This window comes from Siphateles boraxobius, unplaced genomic scaffold, assembly GCF_051911475.1.
Source record: "Siphateles boraxobius isolate OS27281-9 unplaced genomic scaffold, OSU_SipBor_1 13, whole genome shotgun sequence".
In the NCBI taxonomy this organism is placed as follows: Eukaryota; Metazoa; Chordata; class Actinopteri; order Cypriniformes; family Leuciscidae; genus Siphateles; species Siphateles boraxobius.
The window spans coordinates 16,088,858-16,110,806 of NW_027508733.1; the positions used below are offsets into that span (position 1 = coordinate 16,088,858).

At 33.3% G+C, this 21,949-nt stretch overlaps 2 protein-coding genes across 3 annotated transcripts in view; one reads left to right on the plus strand and one right to left on the minus strand.

The window, feature by feature from the left end:
* Nucleotides 1–13,394, plus strand: part of mgat5 (alpha-1,6-mannosylglycoprotein 6-beta-N-acetylglucosaminyltransferase) — a 67,836-nt gene extending 54,442 nt beyond the window's left edge. The window contains exons 12-17 of the mRNA XM_077226129.1: nt 3,294–3,443; nt 6,790–6,936; nt 7,029–7,145; nt 8,525–8,599; nt 8,746–8,903; nt 9,981–13,394. Of these exons, the coding sequence (XP_077082244.1) occupies nt 3,294–3,443; nt 6,790–6,936; nt 7,029–7,145; nt 8,525–8,599; nt 8,746–8,903; nt 9,981–10,179 (846 nt within the window). The 3' untranslated portion in view covers nt 10,180–13,394. The remainder of the gene's footprint in view (nt 1–3,293; nt 3,444–6,789; nt 6,937–7,028; nt 7,146–8,524; nt 8,600–8,745; nt 8,904–9,980) is intronic.
* Nucleotides 13,320–21,949, minus strand: part of tmem163b (transmembrane protein 163b) — a 32,230-nt gene continuing 23,600 nt past the window's right edge. For both annotated transcript variants that reach the window (XM_077226132.1, XM_077226131.1), the window contains exons 6-8: nt 19,788–19,899; nt 18,131–18,272; nt 13,320–15,423 (exon numbers count right to left, since the gene is read on the minus strand). In XM_077226132.1, coding sequence (XP_077082247.1) covers nt 15,363–15,423; nt 18,131–18,272; nt 19,788–19,899 — 315 coding nt within the window. In that variant the 3' untranslated portion in view covers nt 13,320–15,362. The remainder of the gene's footprint in view (nt 15,424–18,130; nt 18,273–19,787; nt 19,900–21,949) is intronic.

Consider the following 21,949-nt stretch of genomic DNA (forward strand, 5'->3'; position numbering starts at 1 on the left):
GGACATCTAATCCCACACACTTCCTTCCAGAAAGGACCTTTTTATGAATTCTCAATCCATTTCTACTATGTCCTTCAGGGAAAGTTTTCAGATATTTTGATCCAATTTCACAGGAAGTGACGATATTGTTCTTTTGAACACGTGGGGTGGAAACTGTGCTTTATTCGCAAATGTTTCATTTGATGTTACAAATTTGCACTTAAGTTAAATCCACTACTTTCAGTTGAAGCAGAGCATAAGAGAGTGAATTTGGATTTAAGGTCAGGGAAAGTTTTTGCATATTTGCCATTGTGTAATGAAGTCATATTACCGAGTTTTTTTCTTACCCTAATGGACATGGAACGAAAGTCTGCCGATACACAGACGTTAGTTAATTGCAACAATGCCCATTTACATCTCTTAAAGGTGCAGTCTCAAAAAAAAAAAACATCATTTTAAAGGTGCCTTGTGTCATGTCCGCCAAAAAATCTATTCATACTCCACATTCCATACCAGATGGGGGCAGTCTACCTCCAGAGAGTGAGTTGGTCTACTCTAGAGTAACAAACGAGAAACGCCATAGTCTCTATGCTCCGCCCCTACCTTCACAACGACCCTAGAGCCATAGCCGAAGCCGAGCCAACTCCTAATAGAGGACGTTTTGACTCCAGAGGAAGGTTGGTTGATGTCAAGTGATTTTTAAATATGACATCTTCAAGCTACTCCCCTTCACCTTTACCAGTGAATATGTTCATATTAGTTTTGTTCATATTACATTTTTATTGTTAGTTTGAATTACATTAATTTGACAGACAACATTCGCTGATGTTGACCAAGCTAGCGCCATTCAGAGGTGCCAACTCTCACAAATTCACTGTGAGACACACACAATTGACACTTTTCACACGCTCTCAGTCACGCCACACATCAATTTTGTCACGCACAGTAAAATCGCAAAGCAAAGAGGACACGGAGACCGACAAACTAGACAGAGCAGGTTAGTTATGATATAAACAAATCTCAGCTCTCAGATTCTGTGAATTTTAATACGCAATTCAAACAATAAATACCGTTTTGGCGCTTGTAAATGTTACACGACAGATCCCTAGCGCACGTGAACCGATCATCTCTACTATCTAATAGTAAAAAAACACGAACACTGTTGAAAGATACAGTAGACTATAACTTACGAAAATGCATTCCTCATACATAATATCGACCAATCATTTTTTTAATCAGCGTGCAGAGGTCAATAACATAGCTGGAGAACAAATATGTCAGATTTACCTCAGGAAAGCAATTTAATAAACATAATATAATTAGCTAATGTTACATTTTATCATCAGCTAGATAGAGACGGTCTCTGGTAGATGACAGGTGAAAACCCGATTGGATCTGTGGGTAGAGCTAACTATCAAAAACATCAGGTTCAAGTACGCCCACAAGCCGTGTAAGTTATTCGTGTATTTCAGTTTGGCTGGTGGTTATGTTGCCCGCATACCGCCTCCCATGGCCGAAACTGGTATTATGACACCTGTCGGGCCGTGGCTAGTAATTTAGCATGCTAATTCAGGTTGATATCTCTGCAGCACTATAACTTGTCATTTTTTTAATGACATCATCACCCTTATTTCTTCTCATTCTTTTGATGCGTGTAGCTCATTTTTTGAATATTTTTACCTCAATTCTTACACATGGCACCTTTAATTCTAAGGGTCAGAAAGAGAATGGATATATTTACGTTTACATTCGCATTTAACCTCATGCGATTTTGCTGATGCCGTCCTTCACCCAGCGAGAGAAAGAGAGAAAGACCCCTGCTATTGCACTGCCTCTCAAGTACTGGTTTCCATGGAAACTAACTTGAGCATAGATGTGTGTGTGTGTGTGTCGTCTAGAGATCAGAGGATACGTGTATAGGCTTTTGAAATGCAAATAAAGTCTTGGCTGTGTCTTTACACACACACACACACACACACACACACAAATACATTCATCGCATTATTAGTACAAGTTCACATGTAATGCATCTGCGTATATTTTCGATCTCGAACACAGAGGCTCTTTAAGTATGTGAACGCCTTACATTTGAGACGAAAACTTATTTGCACTAAATGAATTCAACACCCGAACAATGCACACATTTACTGTTTGTAGTTCCTGATCTCTTTGTGTCAGTGTTTGCATTTCCTACTCATAGCTCCTGTAGTCTATCATTTGCATGTTTTAGTCGATGAAACAAGGAAGTAATTGATCATTAAACAAGGAGATCATTGATATTCGGTTTGGTAGTTTGTGTTCTGATAACTTGGACCTGAATCCAGCTAAACATTGTGAGACTAAAAAAATTAGATACAGATTATTCATTTTATTATTTTATTTTTTTTATATTACATTTGCAATGAATTCATTATAAGTATATATATATATATATATATATATATATATATATATATATATATATATATATATATAGTTATATATAGTTCGTTTTTTAGTTCAATTGTTAGTTGTGTTTTCACTCTCATTTTGTTCCTGTGACCTCATCACACACACACACACACTCTCACACACAGACACACACACCCATCCATCGGCTGTGTTTCTATTTCCACCCTCTGACAGGAAGTGGGCTTCTTTGTATTCTTTGAGTGTTTGTAAAGAAAAAGCTTCATTTTATCCTCTTTCCCCCTTGAGTCCTGTTTTACTGTTCCTGTCTCCTTTTGCACTTCTGCTCAACTGAAAGAGTTCACACTGAGAACTAAAAAAAAAAAATCTGTGTGGGGTGGTGTTGGTGGCGATAAGATTCGTTTGAGATGAGACCATATTACTATTAAAAGTGTTTTAAAATATTAAGCCCCGCTTACATGGTTACATCAGCGGAAGAGAAACATTTCTATTGTTATTTTTTTACATTTGAATATTATCAATATTAAAATGTAATATTATTCTTCATATTTTATATATAATGTTAATTTGTTCATTTATATATTCTTACATGTTAATTTTATTATTGTCAGTTTATTTTTATTGTTGTTGTTATTGTTTTTTGTAATTTTGATTATATACCAATTTAATAAAAATAAATATTAGTCATTTTGTAATATATATAAACAATTATAATAAAATAAGTGTTTATTAATATGATCAACATGTATTTTAAAATGTTTAGCCACGCCCATACGATCTTGCTTACATCAGCAGAAAAGAAAGCTTGCTTCAGAGTGTTTGAGCTGTGCACAACAAGACCAATTCCATTTTATCTACCAGTATCCATAATATTTTTCAAATGCATGTCTTTATTTGTGTTTTAGGATAAAAAGAAATACCTGGACATCATTCATTCGTACATGGAAGTGCACGGCACGGTCCACGGCACTAGTACGGTCCACCTGCCGGGTTACGTGAAGAACCACGGCATCCTCAGCGGACGCGACCTCCAGTTCCTCCTGCGCGAGACCAAGGTTTGAACGAACGAACTCCATGTTTCTGCTAAACTAGACTGGTAGACTTGTATATGGCATCTACAATCGTTTATTCTGACTTTCTACCTCGAGTTTGTAGTGTAACTCAAGTATGTCCAGTTTTTTATGTTCAAACAACCCAGCTATGCTTGAAACTGAAGTATGAGGTTTATCACTTTGTGGCCAGTGCCGCACTTGAAGATCTACCACAAGAGAGGATGTGCTCACACTGATTATTTTCCTCGCTTTGTTCTCCACTTTTAACTTTCCTGTTGTTTCAGCTTTGTGTAAAGTGAGCAAGGCTGCTACATTTACATCCAGTGAACAGGGAGAGTGAACTCGAATTCAGACTCACTTGTTTAATTTACAAATAAACAAAATAACCCAGGAGTTCCTCAGACATGCAAATAATCACTAGAAATCTCAATCTTTCTCTGGCTCAATTTCAGCCATAGACTTTCAGCCTTTTTTTTTTAATGCCTCTCTGCTGCCTCCTGTTGGTAAACCATAGAAGTTCAACAACAGAAATCTTTAATACCTTGTTTATACATAATAATAATAATAATTTATTAATTTTATATCATCAAAATTGTGAATAACAATGATATGTATTGTTAGTATTATATCATAATTGTTATTATTTTTATTATATAACAATTTAATAAAATATGTAATGAGTATTTTGTAATGCATATAATAGTAATATATCCATAATTAGTGTTTTAATATTGTTAATATTACCCATTATTATATTTAACATTATAGATGTTTAATGTTACTTTTTATTGTTATTGCTACTTTAGTATTATTATTATCAAACATTTTTTTAAATAGCTATTTAAAAATAAAATACAAGTTATACAAGTACAAGACATATAAATAATTATAAAATATTAGTGTTTTGTATTTTGTAATTATGAAAAATATTAGTATTTATAATTAGTGTTTTGTTGATATTAATCGTAATATTAAACTTCATATTTTATACATTTATTGCTTTTTTTATTCGTTATTTTGTTATTATTGTTATTATTTATAATTTTAATAGTAATATAATATATTATTTCACATTACATTAGTATATATTTAATGTTCTTTTTTTCAAATAGAGATAGACTAACTGTATTTCTCATAATTAGTTTTTATATTTATAGAATTAGTGTTTTATTATTATTAATAGTAATATTAAACTTCATATTTTATATATTTCGTTGTTATTAATGTTGTTTTATATTTTATAAATATTTGCAACAATATTATACAATTATTACTTTATTATTCTTATTAATATTGATAATCATTTTTATGACAAATTAATAATGTATATATTATAAAAAATAAATATATATATATATATATTTATTTATATATATATATATTTATATATATATATATATATATATATATATATATATATATATATATATATATATATATATATATATATTTTATATTACAAATAAATATTTAAAATACAATTTTATTAAAACATTTAAATATGCTAAATAAATGCAATTTTTGTTCAGGTAAAGCTAACTCTGAATGCCTAGACTATTTTAAGTAATTTTATATATTTTTTTAGAAATATTTCCAGCTGTTTTATGAAGTAAATGAGGTTAAATTAGTCATAAATGAAATGATTGCATGAATAGTGCATCGGGGTTAATTTGATTGGTCAACACGAGCGCGTGAAGCGTGTGTTCATCTGTCGGCCGCAGCACAGATCCGCCATTGTGTGTCCGGTGAAGCGTCACACTTCCACCGACCCACACACACACACACATTATTGTGCAAGTCTGGATGCGCCGCACCGCATGGAAACATTTGCTTAAGTCATCTAGCTGAATACAACGCTATTATACAGGGATTGTGTATCATAGAGAAGGCGAGATTCCACCTGTTCTCACTGTTGATTTTTATTAAAGCTGGCGTTTTGAGGTTATGATTAGTTTTATAGCGATTGCTGCAGTGCAGCTGTTCAAATGAGAGTTTATTGCTGGTAGATTTGCTTTGCTCTCATTGGCTCTGGGAATCAACTGTCAAGTTCAACGGATGGTTCGTTTGATGTTTCCCTCAGCGAGCTTGTTTAAAGTGTCTCGGAAGTCCCAGAATTCCCTCTCAAGTATCAACTAAATACATCTATCTGTACAAAAACAGACCTGCTCATGCTGAGATGAGGATTCTAGATGCAAATCAGGCCTGATTTATGAGAAAAACAAGCAGCTTTCATTCGTTCAGGCTTGAATTTCACCGCAAATACCACATAAGTGCATTTTCACCTTCGAGAGTGTGTAAATGTGTTCCTTAGTGGTGTTTTCTAATCTAGCATCACTATTATTATTGCTCATACTTGTGCTTATGGATTCAAACAAATCTATGTTCAATTTAGGTATCAAAATGAATGTTAAATTATTTGAAGAGAAACACATTGCACATGCTAAAAATCCTTTTGTTTATTTAAGCACATAATGCATATGAAGTATCAATGATTATAGGCCTATTAATATTTTGTTTTACATAATGAACAATACATTTTAAATTATTAGTGCGTTTACGTATTCAACATCATGTTTCAGTCCTCAGAAGTGGAAGTGAATTCTTTGTTGAATATAAATACAATATCAATATATTTATATATTTTTTACATGTAAATAATATGTAAGTTAATAATAATACTATATCAGTATATTTATTTTCTATAATGCAATATCAATATATATATATATATATTTTACTGTATTAATGAAATTGTATATTAATATGAAAACAATAATGTTAATTTAATATAAGCTTGGGCTTATTATTGTTATTGATAATTGTGATTATATTACAATTTAATAACTAATTATGAATTAATAATTTTATATTTTATTCATAGGAATTAGTCATTTTAAGCATAACATTTTTTATAATTATTGTTTTAATGAAAACATTCACACACACACACACACACACACACACACACACACACACACACACACACACACACACACACACACACACACACACACACACACACACATATATATATATATATATATATATATACTATTTTTTTTTATTGGTAATATTTTCATAATTTTATAATAGTAATATGTTCATTTAATATAGGCTTGGGGTAAATTTACGTGTTAAACATCTCATTATTTACATCTTTCAGTCCTCAGAAGTTATTTTTAATAAAAAAAAAGAAGATGAAATTGTATATTGACATTAAACATCACATGAATTACACGTTTCAGTCCTCAGAAGTCAAAGTGAATTCTTTGTTGCTTTAATTGATGTAATATGTATTATGTAATATAACAATGTTTTAAATGACTAGACTTCTCTGTTTCTTCTCCAGCTTTTTGTTGGGCTTTCCTTTCCTTACGAAGGCCCCGCCCCTCTGGAGGCCATAGCCAATGGCTGCGCTTTCCTGAACCCAAGGTTCGACCCGTCTAAAAGCAGCAAAAACACAGATTTCTTCAAGGGCAAACCCACGCTCAGAGAGGTACTTCATTCTTCTTCATTTATCATTAGTTTGCTGAGTTTTTGCTGTTCTTCGTCGGTCGTGTTTGACGTCCACTTGACCTTTGACCCCAGCTGACCTCCCAGCACCCCTACGCTGAGGTGTACATCGGGCGGCCACACGTCTGGACCGTCAACATAGATGATCCTGCAGAGGTGGAGAACGCCATTAAAGCAATCCTCAGTCAGAAGGTACATCCACACGGATACGTCACTGGACAATTTCACACATGCACTTTCTGATATTCTTTATGTCTAAAAATGCAGTCACAGATAAGAGCTTATTCTTACCAAAATCCAACATTCAGCAGAGAATCATCTCACGGCTGAACTTAATTTAGGCTTGAGCTAAATTTACATATTAAACATCACATAAAATACATGTTTAAGTCCTAACAAGTGAATGAAAATTTTATTTAATATAATATTATGAATATAAACAATTGTAGATTACTATTACATTATAACTAATAAATTAAGCATTAATATTGAAATAATAAATGAATATAGGCTTAAGCTAAATGTACATATTTAACATCACATAAATTCAACATGCTCCAGTCCTCAGAAGTGAAAGTGAATATAATATAATATAATTTGTATTATTAATTTAAGGAATAAAATCATAATATCAATATATTAATATTTAGATTTACATTGTGAATAATACATTATATATTAATATAATAATAATTTAACATAGGGTTTTACACAATATTTCTGTAATATAAATAATGCATTATAATAATAGTAATATTATAATAATAATATAAGGAATACAAATATACTATCAATATATTGTTTTTGTTTCAGTCCTCAGAAGTGAACGTGAATATAATATAATATAAAAATAATATTATTTATTATAAATATAAGGAATATAAGTATATTAATATTTTTAATATTTTGTTTCACATTACAAATAATAATATATTTTTAATTTATTAACTATTAATTAATTATTACTACTAATAATAATACATAAACTATAATTTTATATAGTCTTTTACATATGTTAATTTAAATAATTTATATAAAATATTGTTATATCTAAATAATAATCTTTAAAAATAATCTTTATTATAAATATAAGGAATATAAATATAAATTACTTTTGTTTTGCATTGAATAACAACATAATATTGAAATAATAATTAAATTGAACATGTTCCAGTACTAACTGGAATATAATGAGATATAATGTAATATATGAAAATATATAAATGTAGACCTATATCAATATATTATAAATATTATTTACTTCATTCATGAGCCATTTCCTCACTGATGTCACCCTTTAAAGGAGTTTCTGTCAATTGAGTTTTTGTCAATTTTTCAGCAAATTTGTCCCTTAACTATGGCCAGGTTACAAATGTATACACACATTTCCTTAGCTACCTAAATTAGGTCATATCTTAGTATTTTTTTAAGCACAACTTAATTTATTTGTTAGTCATATCGACTGTTCTGGAGATCAGAAATGTAAGTTATGACATATTTAGCTCACTTCTGAGGGCAGTAATGCCAGCACATTATATCTGAGTAGAGTCATTTCTGATGTTTTTCTTCAGATCGAGCCGTATCTGCCGTACGAGTTCACCTGTGAGGGGATGTTACAGCGCGTCAACGCTTTCATCGAGAACCAGGTACCTTTGCCTGAATCTTATAAGATGTGTGCGTGCGTGAGAGTGTGATCTGCATCACTTCATCTGAAAACACACGTTGAAATTAGACTCAGTGGTGTAAAGAATGCACGCTCGGTCGGTAAAGCTACGCCCTCGTCTGTGTGCAGGACTTCTGTCACGGTCAGGTGATGTGGCCTCCTCTGAGCACCCTGCAGGTGAAGCTGGCTCCGGCAGGAAAATCCTGCAAACAGATGTGTCAGGAAGAGCAGCTGATCTGTGAGCCCTCCTTCTTCCAGCATCTCAATAAAGACAAGGATCTGGCCAGGTACACACACACCGCAGTTCTTCATCCAGACGGCAGAGGGCAGTGTTGCATTTCACAGGCCTTTTATTGAACGTCTGATTTAGAATTACAATTCAGAATCCGTTTATTTGCTCCCGCTAAGGTAGGGTGGGATTTGCTCAAAATTTACATCAGATTTGGACTATTAATTTAGAATTGTCTTTAGAATGTTAAGAATTTTTATTTTATTTTTGGGGGGGAAGAAATAAAAGGAAATCAATACTTTTATTCATCTAGGATGAGTTAAATTGGTCAAAAGTTACAGTAAAGACATTTATAATGTAAGAAAAGATTGTTTTAAATAAATGCTGTTCTTTTGAACTTTCTATTCATCAAAGAAATTTGAAAGAAAATTGTACACGTTTTCAACATTGAAAATAATAATGAATGTTTTTTGAACATAAAATCCGCATATTAGAATGATTTCTGAAGGAAGACTGGAGTAATGATGCTGAAAATTCAGCTTAGATCACAGGAATAAATTACATTTTAAAATATATTCAAATAGAAAACAGTCATAATATTAATCAAACAAATGCAGCCTCGGTGAGCAGAAGAGACTTCTTTCAAAATCATAAAAAATCTTACCGATTTCTAATACTTATTATTTATTTTTATTTATTTATTTATTTATTTATTTATTTATTTATTTATTTAACATTTAAATATAACTATTATTAGATGCATATTTACTTTGTTTTTCCTTAATTTTCCATGAATATTTTTTATATTTGAAATATGTATTTGAATGTTTTTAATATATTAATAAATATTTATTCTACATTAAAATGATGAATACTTACATATTTAATTATAAATATTATTTATTTTATGCATATTTTTTTTTATTATATTTTCATTTATTTTGCATTAACTGAAAGCATGATATCATGGTTCTGTAAGACCTTCAAATAGCACTATGTTATAACTATGGCACATAAAAACAATGTCCCCCAAAAAAACATGGAATAATCTTGCTGCGTGTCTAAAAACCATGGCACTGTACTTATTGGCATTTCATATCTTCAACCGTTCTCTCTTTCCATTTGTTGCCGGCAGGTATGGTGTGGAGTGTAAGACGGTGGAGTCCGCCAGTGATATCGTAGTTCCCGCCTACAGTGAATCGGCCCGGCATTGCGTGTTCCAGTCCGACTTGCTGCTATTCAGCTGTGCCGGGGCTCATCAGTCCCTCACACGCATCTGTCCCTGCAGAGACTACATGAAAGGCCAGGTGGCGCTGTGCAAGGACTGCTTATAACACGCACACTTCGGCAACCCCATACGACCAACCAGGCGGTGTTTCGAAACCCGCCGTACTGGACAGGACCGGACAGTTACATAGTGCAATGCGGACAGTGCCAGTGTTTTAATGTGCGGTGATGCGATTAAAGAATTCTGAGTAATTCAACTCTTGTTTTATTCCCATGCACGAGCGAACGGAGACGTCTGGAAGTGAAACGCTGGAGTGCGGCAGCTCTCGGCTAAGAGAAAACTTTCTTGCCGAAATAACAACGGATGGAGAGAGGAGAAACCCTTTTTTTTTTTTTTTTTTTTTGCTGGATTTATTTTATTTGCGCGAACTTGAACAAGTTTCTGCCTGACATACTTGAAGCGGAGTGCAGGGAATCAGAACTCTACACTGCCACCTGCAGGCATGGAGGAAACACTGTAGTGACACGTATTACCCCAGTCTTTCGTTCTGCTGTTTTTCTTTTAGGTTCTGTTTTTCTTCTCTCTCTGGAAAAACTGACTTTCATCATTGGACCAAGTTTCCTAGTCTGACGACTGACTCTTCGACCGAACTTCACTCTTTTTTTTGATGACTGCCCCTTGTGTGTTTGTGTGTGCAAGTACGGTTGTTGTTTTAAAGTCATGGGGAAGCAGACTTCGTGAAGAAACTTCCCCAGGTTGACACTATAACGGACACTCCACTTACTGGCTCTGTGAAATGAAGCGTTCACATGTAAATAACAGACGCCGAAACGTACCGCTATATTCTGCATGGTAGTTTATTTGCTGTGAGGCAAACGGCAACTTGTAACAGCACATGCTAACACTGGGAGTTTTCAGTGTTGATCACTATCCACGGTAAATATCGCAGTACTGCACCAGAGAACTGCGACGTAAGATATTTTAGTGAAACACACATCAAAAAACAGCCAGTATAAATTAGAACTCAAACCGGTTGACCAAACTAACCGTTAAAGGCACACTATGTAAGTTTTTTTGGATGAAAATATCCAAAAACCACTAGAACAATGTTATACATTTTCTTGAATTGTGTACTTGCATTATCTAAAATGTTTCTAAGAATGTTTAAATCCAGAGAAATAAGCAATTCTAACCAGGACATGGACCGTGTCTGTGCGTCGCCTAACAATGACATCATACCCGCGTTACCCTCGATTTCCGTTTTTATTTTGTAGAAACCATGGAAACACCAAAGATGCTTTAATATATTATGTTTTTTATTAGACAGGTGAGCAACTGTTTGGATACATTCATCGACAGAAAACTAATCGTTGTTATACAGCTCAACACAGTCTTATCGTATAAATCTCGTTTTCTTGATTTACAGCGATTATCATATTATTATTATCATATATCGTTCCGCTCCAAACGACTTTCGTAACGTTAATATATCTTTAATACATTACCGGTCATCCATGAATATGATTTCTGCCCGAGTCCCATCGTATCCTACAACAACTCCCATGATTCCGCGAAATCGAGGCGTCTTCAAGCTACGCCTTTGTTATAAATAAACGACCTCTAGTGGTGAAAAATTACATAGTGTGCCTTTTAGGAAGCTAGTAGATTGAGTTTGACTAAATTGGGTCACTTTGTTGCATGCCAAAAAGTGGCTCAGTTTACCCAAATATATGTGGATAAAGTAAATACCCAGATATTTCTGTAAAATTTGATCTTTTATTGTATAAAAAAAATTCTGTATAAAAGCAAAGTGTACATTACAAGGATAGAATACTTTACTCTTCTACTTTTTTTTCTTTTTTCTTTTTTCTTTGTGTTAAAAACAGATTGGCCGCCTTGGTTTTTATTTGTTTTTTATTTTATTTTAAAATGTCTATATTCTTGAATTTGCCTACCTATTATAGGGGGGGGATCAAAATTATTACTTATTTGTGTTTTGGAATGAAAATGCACTATAGCGAAGAATTGACACCAGATATTTCAACACACTGTAAAACTGTTTTAAAGTTTTTTTTTAATTTATTTTGTATACAGATCTTTATCTCTGCCTGTTGATTTTTATGTGACTATTTATAGAAGAGAAAATTCTTTATAGAGGGAAATATTATTTATCAGACTAATTTAAATGTAAGTGCATATGCTTGTCCAGAGTAGTGTCTGTTGCAAAAGAGCAAAATAATTTTTTCTATTAATTTAGATTTGAAATTTTAAAAATCATTGAAAACTATAAAACGTAAAGCTGTTAAATTTGACTTAATGTTATTTAAAAATAGTACAGCAAAGCATATCATAATTCCCTCTATTGTTGACTCTGGACAAACATTGCGAACAAAGTTTAATTGCGAAAGCCAGCAAAAACCTCATTTGATGTTTTTATCCAATGTATGATTTCTGTAAACGTTTGCACATTTGTAAATATAGATGGTCTCTTCTAGTTTTCCACTCTAACTTATACGATAGATTTTATGTTTGCGTTTCTGTCGAAATCTACACGTTTGTACGTAAAACGATGGTCTTCAGCCAAGAACGATGGTCTGTTTCCTCTCGTTACATGATGTGCCTTCTGATGGTTACTAGAACTGTCTGGTTTGTTTTCCTTTATGAAATAAAAAGCGGTGAAGGCGGAATGCTAGCTAGCTAAAAGCCGAAATAGTAGTTGAATAGTAGAGTCGGCATTTAGCATAAAATAGTTTTACCAAACGTTTGGTGGTTGTTGACATGCAAAATCACACAATCAAACAAATATATCTTGTTCACTAAAGCCGTAACATTGGGTTTACAGTATAAATGATGCTACCGTTTCAAAAGTTTTTGTACAGCTTAGCTGTAGCTATGGTCTTCATATTAATGACCGTCTCAAACGTTTTAAGATATTAGATTAGTTTATTGAAAATCGTGGCCAATAATTCTTGCCTGGATTTATATTGGGAAAAAATTGGAATGAAACCCAAATTATGAATGGAACTCTTTTTTTTTTTTTTTACACAATTGTTCTGGTTTACTTTGCTGTTAATATAGTCGCTTTTATTTTGTTTTAAACTGAAATGCATTCACACATCAGACTAATTTGTAAACTGTTATTAAGTTTTGTTATTTTGTGTGTGCTTGTTTGTGTGTGTGTGTGTGTGGGGGGGGGGGGGGGGTGATGGATGATTTAAAGACATTCAAAAAAATAAAAACTGACCATTTGTTTTCATTGATTGAGGAATCAGTAGGATATATCTTTATTTTTCAAATAAACTTTTTTTCTGTGACAACAGACATTTCTGTGTAAATATACATGTGTACTCCACAGCAACATAGTTGTACATTCATGTTTCACATGACATTCGGATTCCACGACGCCCCTGCGTGGATTAACATCGGCTTTTGCCTGCATTTGTTCGAATGCATTTGTGCATTTGTTCGAGTGGTGTGGATTCAGTCTTTAACCAAATAATGGCCTCAATCTCGGCTCATTATTTTTGGGTCTCGTGTTTTAAGTCCCCGGCACACTTCTACATGTGGTTTTAGATTTAGAAACTGTGCAAAGGAAAAAGTCCCATTTGCCGGGGCGTGTCCTTGTTCCTAGTAGCCTACCGCTGACAAGGGCTCAAGGTATTTAAAATGTCAATAAAGAACAGGGCGGTAAATTCGACTACACACCTGAAAAAAACAGCGAAAGTCATACCGTTTTCCAAAAGCACAAACGTTAAAGCAGAAATGTGCTTTTCACCTACAATCCAATATACGAATTCTCACAGTAGCCTACTACCTATAGCACATACCTAATCTGACTGACTGTTACGTCCATCTGCTCCGCGGAGCTACCGTATATTTGCTAATTGCTACATAAAATGCTTCGAATCTTGGCTTGTCCCAAATACACATTTAAATAGCCAAATTTCAAGGCAAAACAGTCTATGTAATACTTCAGAATTTATAATTTCACATCATGAAGGGTCAAGTTTTAAGGCTTTGTTACTGTGAGTAACGTAACGTTAAACGCGTTTGTGTGCCATTTAATAATTACAAGTTCCACCAAAAGCTAAATGCGAGTCTGGATAAAGCTATAACAACTAAACTGCACAGAGCTTTACTGTTTCAATGGAGTGCGAAAGGTGAAATTACAATATTCTAGCAAATGAGGCATTTCAAAAACGGCACGTTTTTATTCTAATAGCAGTTGATTTGTAGACTAGTGCTCTTTATAAGTATATTGAAAGTTTCTTCATGTGTTATGTTTTGACATTGACAAGTATGTTACAATAGTTTAATTTACTTTTCATTTCAGTAATGTTACAATAACAATATGAAAATGCCCTGTTGAGTTATACATAAGTTCATGTAGACAATCAGATGGCACATTTTAACAAGGAAAAACTAAACAAATCTAAGTTTTAACAAGGTCTCAATGAAGAAAAACTCTGAGCCATTTTATTATCTACAAAAATGTAGTTTCACAACCTCTTTCAATTTATTAATTGGACATTTTAGCACAACTATATTGGGATAACTTCAATTTGTGCACTTTCAGAATGAATTACACTTCTTTTTTATCATATGTTTGGCTTTTCCATTGTGAAATATTGAAATCTAATTTTGAATGTAAAAGTAAAAAAATAAATTAAATTGTATGTTAGACAACTAATGAGTCCCTGTTTATTTTTTGTCTATTTAGTTCATTGAATGTGAAATTCTTACAGGTTTTCACAGATGTGACCAATCTTACAGTTTTATTAAAGAACAACAAGCTAAAATAAATACTTAAATAAAACAAACTAATCAAAAAAGACAATCTGTGTTAAGTTTACCTGATAAAACTCTCCCTCCCCCTATAACCTGATTGTTTGAAGATGTTAAACATTTTTTCCTTTTTGATAATCGGCGCAAATCATACCTAAAATAAGTCTCGCCCCAATGCAATTACGAATATCCATAAATCCTTTTCAGAGAGACGTTTAACTGAATGTGATTCAATCTGGGTTTTAAATATCAGATGTCAAATTGGTTGCCACATTCTGAGACGTCTTGTTTCAGCTCCACGGCACATTGCCAGCTCGAACAATACAATAATACACACTTTATATATGTAATTGTCAGTTTTCCCTTTCAAAACCATATTTACAGGGGGAGTTTGTGGTTGCGTTTGCCCCGAGGCAAGGAAAAATGTGTGTATGTGTTGTGTTTTCCCACTCATGAGAATCTCCACAAGAGTGTTTGTGTGTTGAGTTGTCCGGACTCAGAATCCTACTCGAAGCGCTCGTAATTTCTCGTCTGCCTGACGCGCGGGACCATGTCCTTTAACAACCTGACGAAGAAAGAGGAAGAAGTGTTGAAGTTCACTCATTTTCATGTCAGACAAGAAACAAATGTAGTAAGTTTAGAGGTTAGAGCCATGGCCTGGTAATTACTGTTGCAATGTAAATAATATCATACTTCAATGTACATGTGGACAATTAGCATGTTTTAACAAAGAAAAAAATTGACGTTTCAACAAAGTTGGTTTATCTAAACTCTTTCACATTTTTTTTTTTTTTTTTGTATCTAGAAAAATAATTTTTTAATTGAACATTTTAGTCAAATAGTTTCGACATAACTTCAAATTGTGCACGTTTAGAGTGATCCATACTTCATTTTCTATCATATGCTTGGCTTTTCTTTTGTGAAATTGTATTAAGATTTCTATTTGGATGTAAAAATGAGAACTTGAAATTGTATGTTGAATTTAAAATTTAGAATGTAAAAAACAGTCATTTCTGCAGCTGGTTTGTAACGTTTAAATCTTTAATTTAAATATTTAGGCCTCAAGACATGATCTTAAATTTAAGATTTATGTATTTGAATTGTCTATACAATTTTTCATCCATTTGGATTACACAGTTTTTAACATAAACACACTAATAAACTTAATGTGATACAAATTTGTCAGTCATACATTAATGAAATGGGTACGATTTTTTCAACAACAACAAAAAATCGTGCCATAGTTTATCATACACTTTGCATCTATTTTATTTTATTTAAATAGTCATATTTTAAAATGCATTTATTCAAATTGCTTCGAATCAGCATAAATCTGTTCCTTGTGAAAAAAATTCCATTTATTAAAAAGTGTAAACAGTTCAAATATGGCTTGACGTGGAACAAGCAATATATTCGATTAGTTCAAATGTATAACATTGAAACAAATTGGATTTATTGATGATAAATATATGAATCGGGTTATTGTGTATTCACAACGGATTCAGTTTATTAGTACCCTTACAGAAATCTTTCATTTATGTATGACTGACAAATATGTATCACATTAGGTTTGTGTTAAAACTAATACAAATGATTGGAAAATGTATGCAATTCAAATACATGAATAAACCGTAAATATAACACTATGTATTCATTGGCCTAAGCCACAATGACAAGGCTAAACTCAGCAGGTCCAGCGTTCGACATAACCTCTCAAGGACAAGCCTGTCACTTCACACCAAATAACCTCTGCTCAGTGGAACACTGTGTGCTTTTGGGAAAGGAAACACAGCAGGTGGAATTTTACAGCTTATAGATTTACATTTACACTTGAAGTTCTGTCAACAAGACATGCGCTGTTCGATTTTCAGTGGGAAATGTTCCAGATGATGTTACGGTTGAGCTTTGCAAACAATTCCCCCGAATGTTTGGTGTATGTGCGCGTTACGTCTTCATTTCCATGACAATGAGTTAAACGCTAATTCCAGTCTCTAGGCTAGTGATATTACAATAATTGCTGGAAATGATGTTAGAGAGCATCATGTGCTATTTATCCAGCAAAATGCTAAATAATTAGTGTTGCTATCAGAGACTTTAGTTAAACCCTTCGGCATATTTACAGTTGCACCAAAGACTAACAGAGTCACGCCTGAAATCCCTCAAGTGGTACATTATCAAATGACTGTTTGTAAAACGGCTTTGTGCTACAGTGAACAGACATGCCACGATGTTTGCATTCATGTCATCGGTGTATAATTATATACTATTAATATACCATTATAGTTTTTTGTTAATATTTTGAATTAGGTTTTATTTTTGTTTCTGTTTTCGTTTTAACTTTAAAGTTTGAGTAATTTTGCTGTTGTTTTTGTTTTTTTAATGGTTTTTAGCTAAACTAAACTTACTAAAACTAAAAACGTATACATTTTTTAGTTGTAGTTTATTTACTTTAGTTATTTTAGTAGCTACTTCAACTTCAACTAAACGAAAATGTGAAACGTTGCCTTGGCATCCAGCTGAAATAAAATAAGTTTAAGTATTCTATGTTTTATTTCAGTTAATGTTTATTTTATTAAAAGTATTTTTTTTTTACGATAACAACCGTGGTTTGTGTATGACTATGGGTACATTAACACGACAACGATGTACTAAAAAAAAACACTTTCAATTCTTTTACTTCAATGAAAGGTTTGATTTTTGTGCATTTTTTTAATGTAAGATCAAAAGATGCTGTTATAATCAATATACACAATATATACAATATACACTGATAAACAATGCAGATTATTTTTACAGCCATCTTTGATCTTATTTACCAGGGGTGCCAATAATTCTGACCACAACTGTATAGACTGAACACATCATACGAATCTGTGTTTTTGTAGTTTACATGGAGACGATAGTGGTAACTTGCACTTTGAAACCGAAATTAAAATACAAGTTTGCATTTTCAGGCCCCCAAAAAATGAAACAAAAAATGAATGGCCAAAGCGCATAAAAAGTTTTCAGTTTTTAGTTGAAAATGGTGTCGTGTAAACGGCCCATATTTCACTGATTTCAGCCGTTTTCTTATCCTGGGGACTTTTCCGTAAACTAGCTACAAGGACGAATCTCTTGGGAGTAACAGAATGTTGTTGATTTTTTTTGTCTTTTAAGGTTGAAACTTTAAATGTTAAAGTAACATTTCCCATTTTTTTTTACATATAAAAACTACTCAACATGTACCTAGTGCACCTTAAAGTTTCCTATTTGAGTTGGATCGGGACTCTTACCTGACTCCGTAGGCCAGAATGATCAGTCCGATCAGAACCCCCATGGTCCCGTCCAGGAACCAGACACTAGGTTCGTGTTTGAACACCTCGGCGCTGATTAGGATGGAGAATCCCATGACGCCTCCGACTAGGGAGTTAAAACCTGGAAATGAATAATTATGTCACATGTAAAAATATCAGAAAGAACAGCATGAACATTCTGCTAAATCTATACTTTTGTGTTCCACAGGAAAAAAAGTCATATGGGTTTTGAACGGCATGAATAAGTTGACACAAATGTTCTTCTTTTTCATTAGCAAATCTTGCTATTAAATCATCTTTACAGATTATAAATCTTCTTAACGTTCTGTTATAAGATAATTAGTCATTTATGTGATAACTAGCTGGTGTGGCGGCAGTCCTGGATGTTTGGACAGCTGGTGAGTATCACATGTGTTTATCTCGTGTACGAGACGCTGGTTCCACGATGGGTGTGTGTTTGTGCTACTGAGATGGTTGATGCGCAAAGTGTTGTGTGACATTAGCAATAACTGTCTTACTCTCTGTGTGTGGCATATTAAAGAATATGAGAGTAATAAGAGTAATAATAATTAACATGTACTTACTATAGGGTTAGGAATAGGGGTTGGTTTAGGGTTAGTTGCGTTTTATTATGCATAATTTATAGTTATTACTACAGTAACTACTTGTAATGTGTAAGGATACTGTAAAATAAAGTGTTACCAAATATTGTACACTATTTGCTCCATTTAAAGTTAAAACAAATATTTTTTTCAAAGTTGCAAATACAGATTATTGGAGTATGTTTTACATAAAAATGCATTTCCATTTTCTACTTCAAAATTTCACATTTAATTTCAATGCGTTTAAAATTATTTGTGAAAATAACTAGCAATTTCTGAGGGAAATGAGTTACGAATTAAATCCTACACCAGTTTTATTGTGTATGTGTGTAATTTTGATTTCAAAAATTACAAGTTTGGTCAGTTAGAAACATAATAGCATACCTCTTCTCAACAAGCCCTGTGATTTTAACCGTGTGTGTGTGTGTGTGTGTGTGTGTGTGTGTGTGTGTGTGTGTGTGTGTGTGTGTCCATCTGTGCATATCTGTCTATATATATGTCTGTCTGCACTCCCATCTGCTTATCTGTCTATCTGCTCATCTGTCGCGTTTTCTTTTTCAGTGTTTTTTTTTTTTTAAACAAAAATGCCATAAAACCCCCATAAAAGATACCCATGCGATATGTGTGTTGTATTAGTAATAATGTTTTCTGAAGTCATAAAAAAAACATTAGTTGTCATTTTGGAGCTCGACTATCTTTCCACCTTTCAATATAGCCTATAGGGAAAAGCAACACACACATTCTATTAAACATCTGTAAAAAATAATAAAAATCTAAAATATGTCCGTAATGTGATGTGTTAAGTGTAAACGTAATGTATTTAATGTAAAATTCAGTGGGAATTAAATCATTTTGGGAGTTGATCAAATTATTTTTTAAGCTAATATAATCTCATGTAAAATCCCCAGCCCGTCAGAAGTTAAAAAGGGAGGAGCTGAGGTGAAATAAGACCAGACACGTTGCCACGGCACTGTGAATAATAAATCCAGCTGGCCATCACCACGGTAACCTGGTGGGTTTCCGGGGAAACGTACCATCAGTGATGAGGGCCCTGCTGGTGAGGACTTTCCCCAGCATGAACTTACAGACGGACAGAATGGTGCACACCACTCCGCTGATGACCGATACGCTGTATAGGAAGTCATCCTGGGGAAAGAGAAAGAGAGAGACCTTATCATACTGAGCGACATGTGACGTTCAAGGGTCAAGTGCAGTGTTTTATGCAACAGTCATTTATATGGCACACTGTAGAGAAAATCAAGGGAGGAGGGGAAAAAGAGCTGCGTTTAGAATGGAATATCAGTGTAATGCTTACTAGAAACTGAAATATATACTGCATATTATTTTAGAAATGGCTAACAGGAAACATTTCAAATTGTAGTATGCTACATTGTTGTCACAATCTCATATAGTGCATGGTCATGTCATATTCTGAATAGCATACTAGCATACTAATCTTACTACTTCTGCAGTGTATTGTATGTATAGTATGCAGTGTACTCACTGAACTTAACATGCTGCCTGGTAGCCAAATGTTCTGATAATAATGTGGCGTTCTACTGTTTGAAGTGTTTCTTACTGCATAAATACAGTATATACTGTCTAGTATGCAGTATGTACTACGAAGTATTATACCAGAATGGATTTTTTTTTAAAGTGTAAAACAGTATGCAACAGTAAACATTTAAAAATGTAGCAGTAAGTAGTATGCTAGCAAACTTAGCTGGAAGCCTCATATAGAGCATATCAGAGGTAAAATTAGTAAAGATATTTAATTCTAAATAACTTTCAACACACACTGGATGAAGCTTCATTACAGCTTCTTTACTTAACCTTAATTGTTCCCTATTTAACATACTGTACCGAAGTGTGGGGTAATGCATGCACCAGTTATACAGGCTGTTCTTACTTCAGAAGAAAGCGATAAGAATTGTGACTAACCAAGGTTCACGAGACCACACAAATAAAGCGTTTATAAAACTGCAGACTTTGAAATTTAAAGAGTTGGTCCAATTCAAAATACTACAAATTACGTGGAGAGTGAAAAATAATTTGGTGCCAGTACATATTAAAAACAAATTCATGCTAATCACAGACAGTAACAACAGAAGAAAAGGCCATTTTTGTGGATCTTATTCACACACCTCACAAAAACAAAAGGGGTTTCTTGTAACTGGGATTAGTTTATGGAACTCTTTTTAGACATGGTTCAAAAATCATGTAACACGATTGTTCAATTCAATAAAATGTATTAAAAAAATGTACTTGATAAATTGGAAACTGTCAATTATTTAGATGTGAAGTAATACTGCACCTCGACGTAAGGAAAAACGAGTTCAGTGGAAATCCCACCCTGCAGCCGATTCTAAAGATTTCATTGGTCATTGTAAGTAACAATATGCAGTAAGTAGTACACTATTATTCCGAACATAGTCACAGTTATGGGCTATGTTTAGAATGGAAAACTTAAAGACTGTTTCCTGTAGAAAACAATAGAATGCAGTATGCTAAGGTAAACATTTCAAACTGTAGCATACTAAATTGTTGCCATGACCTCATTAAGTGCACACTTGCTGAATTAAACATGCAAGGTAATCCAGACTTTTGATGATAATAGCATAATTGTCATGATTGCTGTCTTGTGTTCCCCTCGTCTTGTGTGGATTTATGTTATTTCGTGTTCTGTGCCATGTTTTGTAGTCCTTTGTAGTTTTTCTTGTTGATAAGTTCCTGATTGTTCCCAGGTGTGTCTTGTTTGCCAATCTCCCCTTGAGTGTATATATATACCCAAGTGTTTCTCATGTTCTTTGTCTGGTGCTGTCCTTGTGTGATGTTTCGTGTGAGCCGGTTCAATTTCTAGATTTTCCTGTGTTTGGATTATTTTGTTCTTTGCCTGGTTTCTTGGTATGATCTGCCTGGATTTACTTTCTGACTGTTTTGTTAATAATATATGTCTAACTGCACATGGATCCAATGCCCTGTCTTTACTGAAACAGCCACCGTTACGATAATACTGTTTGATGTCTATTGCTGCATATTTCAGTTTCAGTACATGTTATACTGCTCGTTACAAGTCCAAATCTGAGTATTCAATGCATGCAAGTAATTATAGTATGCATACACTGCAAAACTAGTATGAGAAGCAGCTATGAATATGTTAGAAAGCAATATGAATGGCAATAAGGAGCACTGAGTC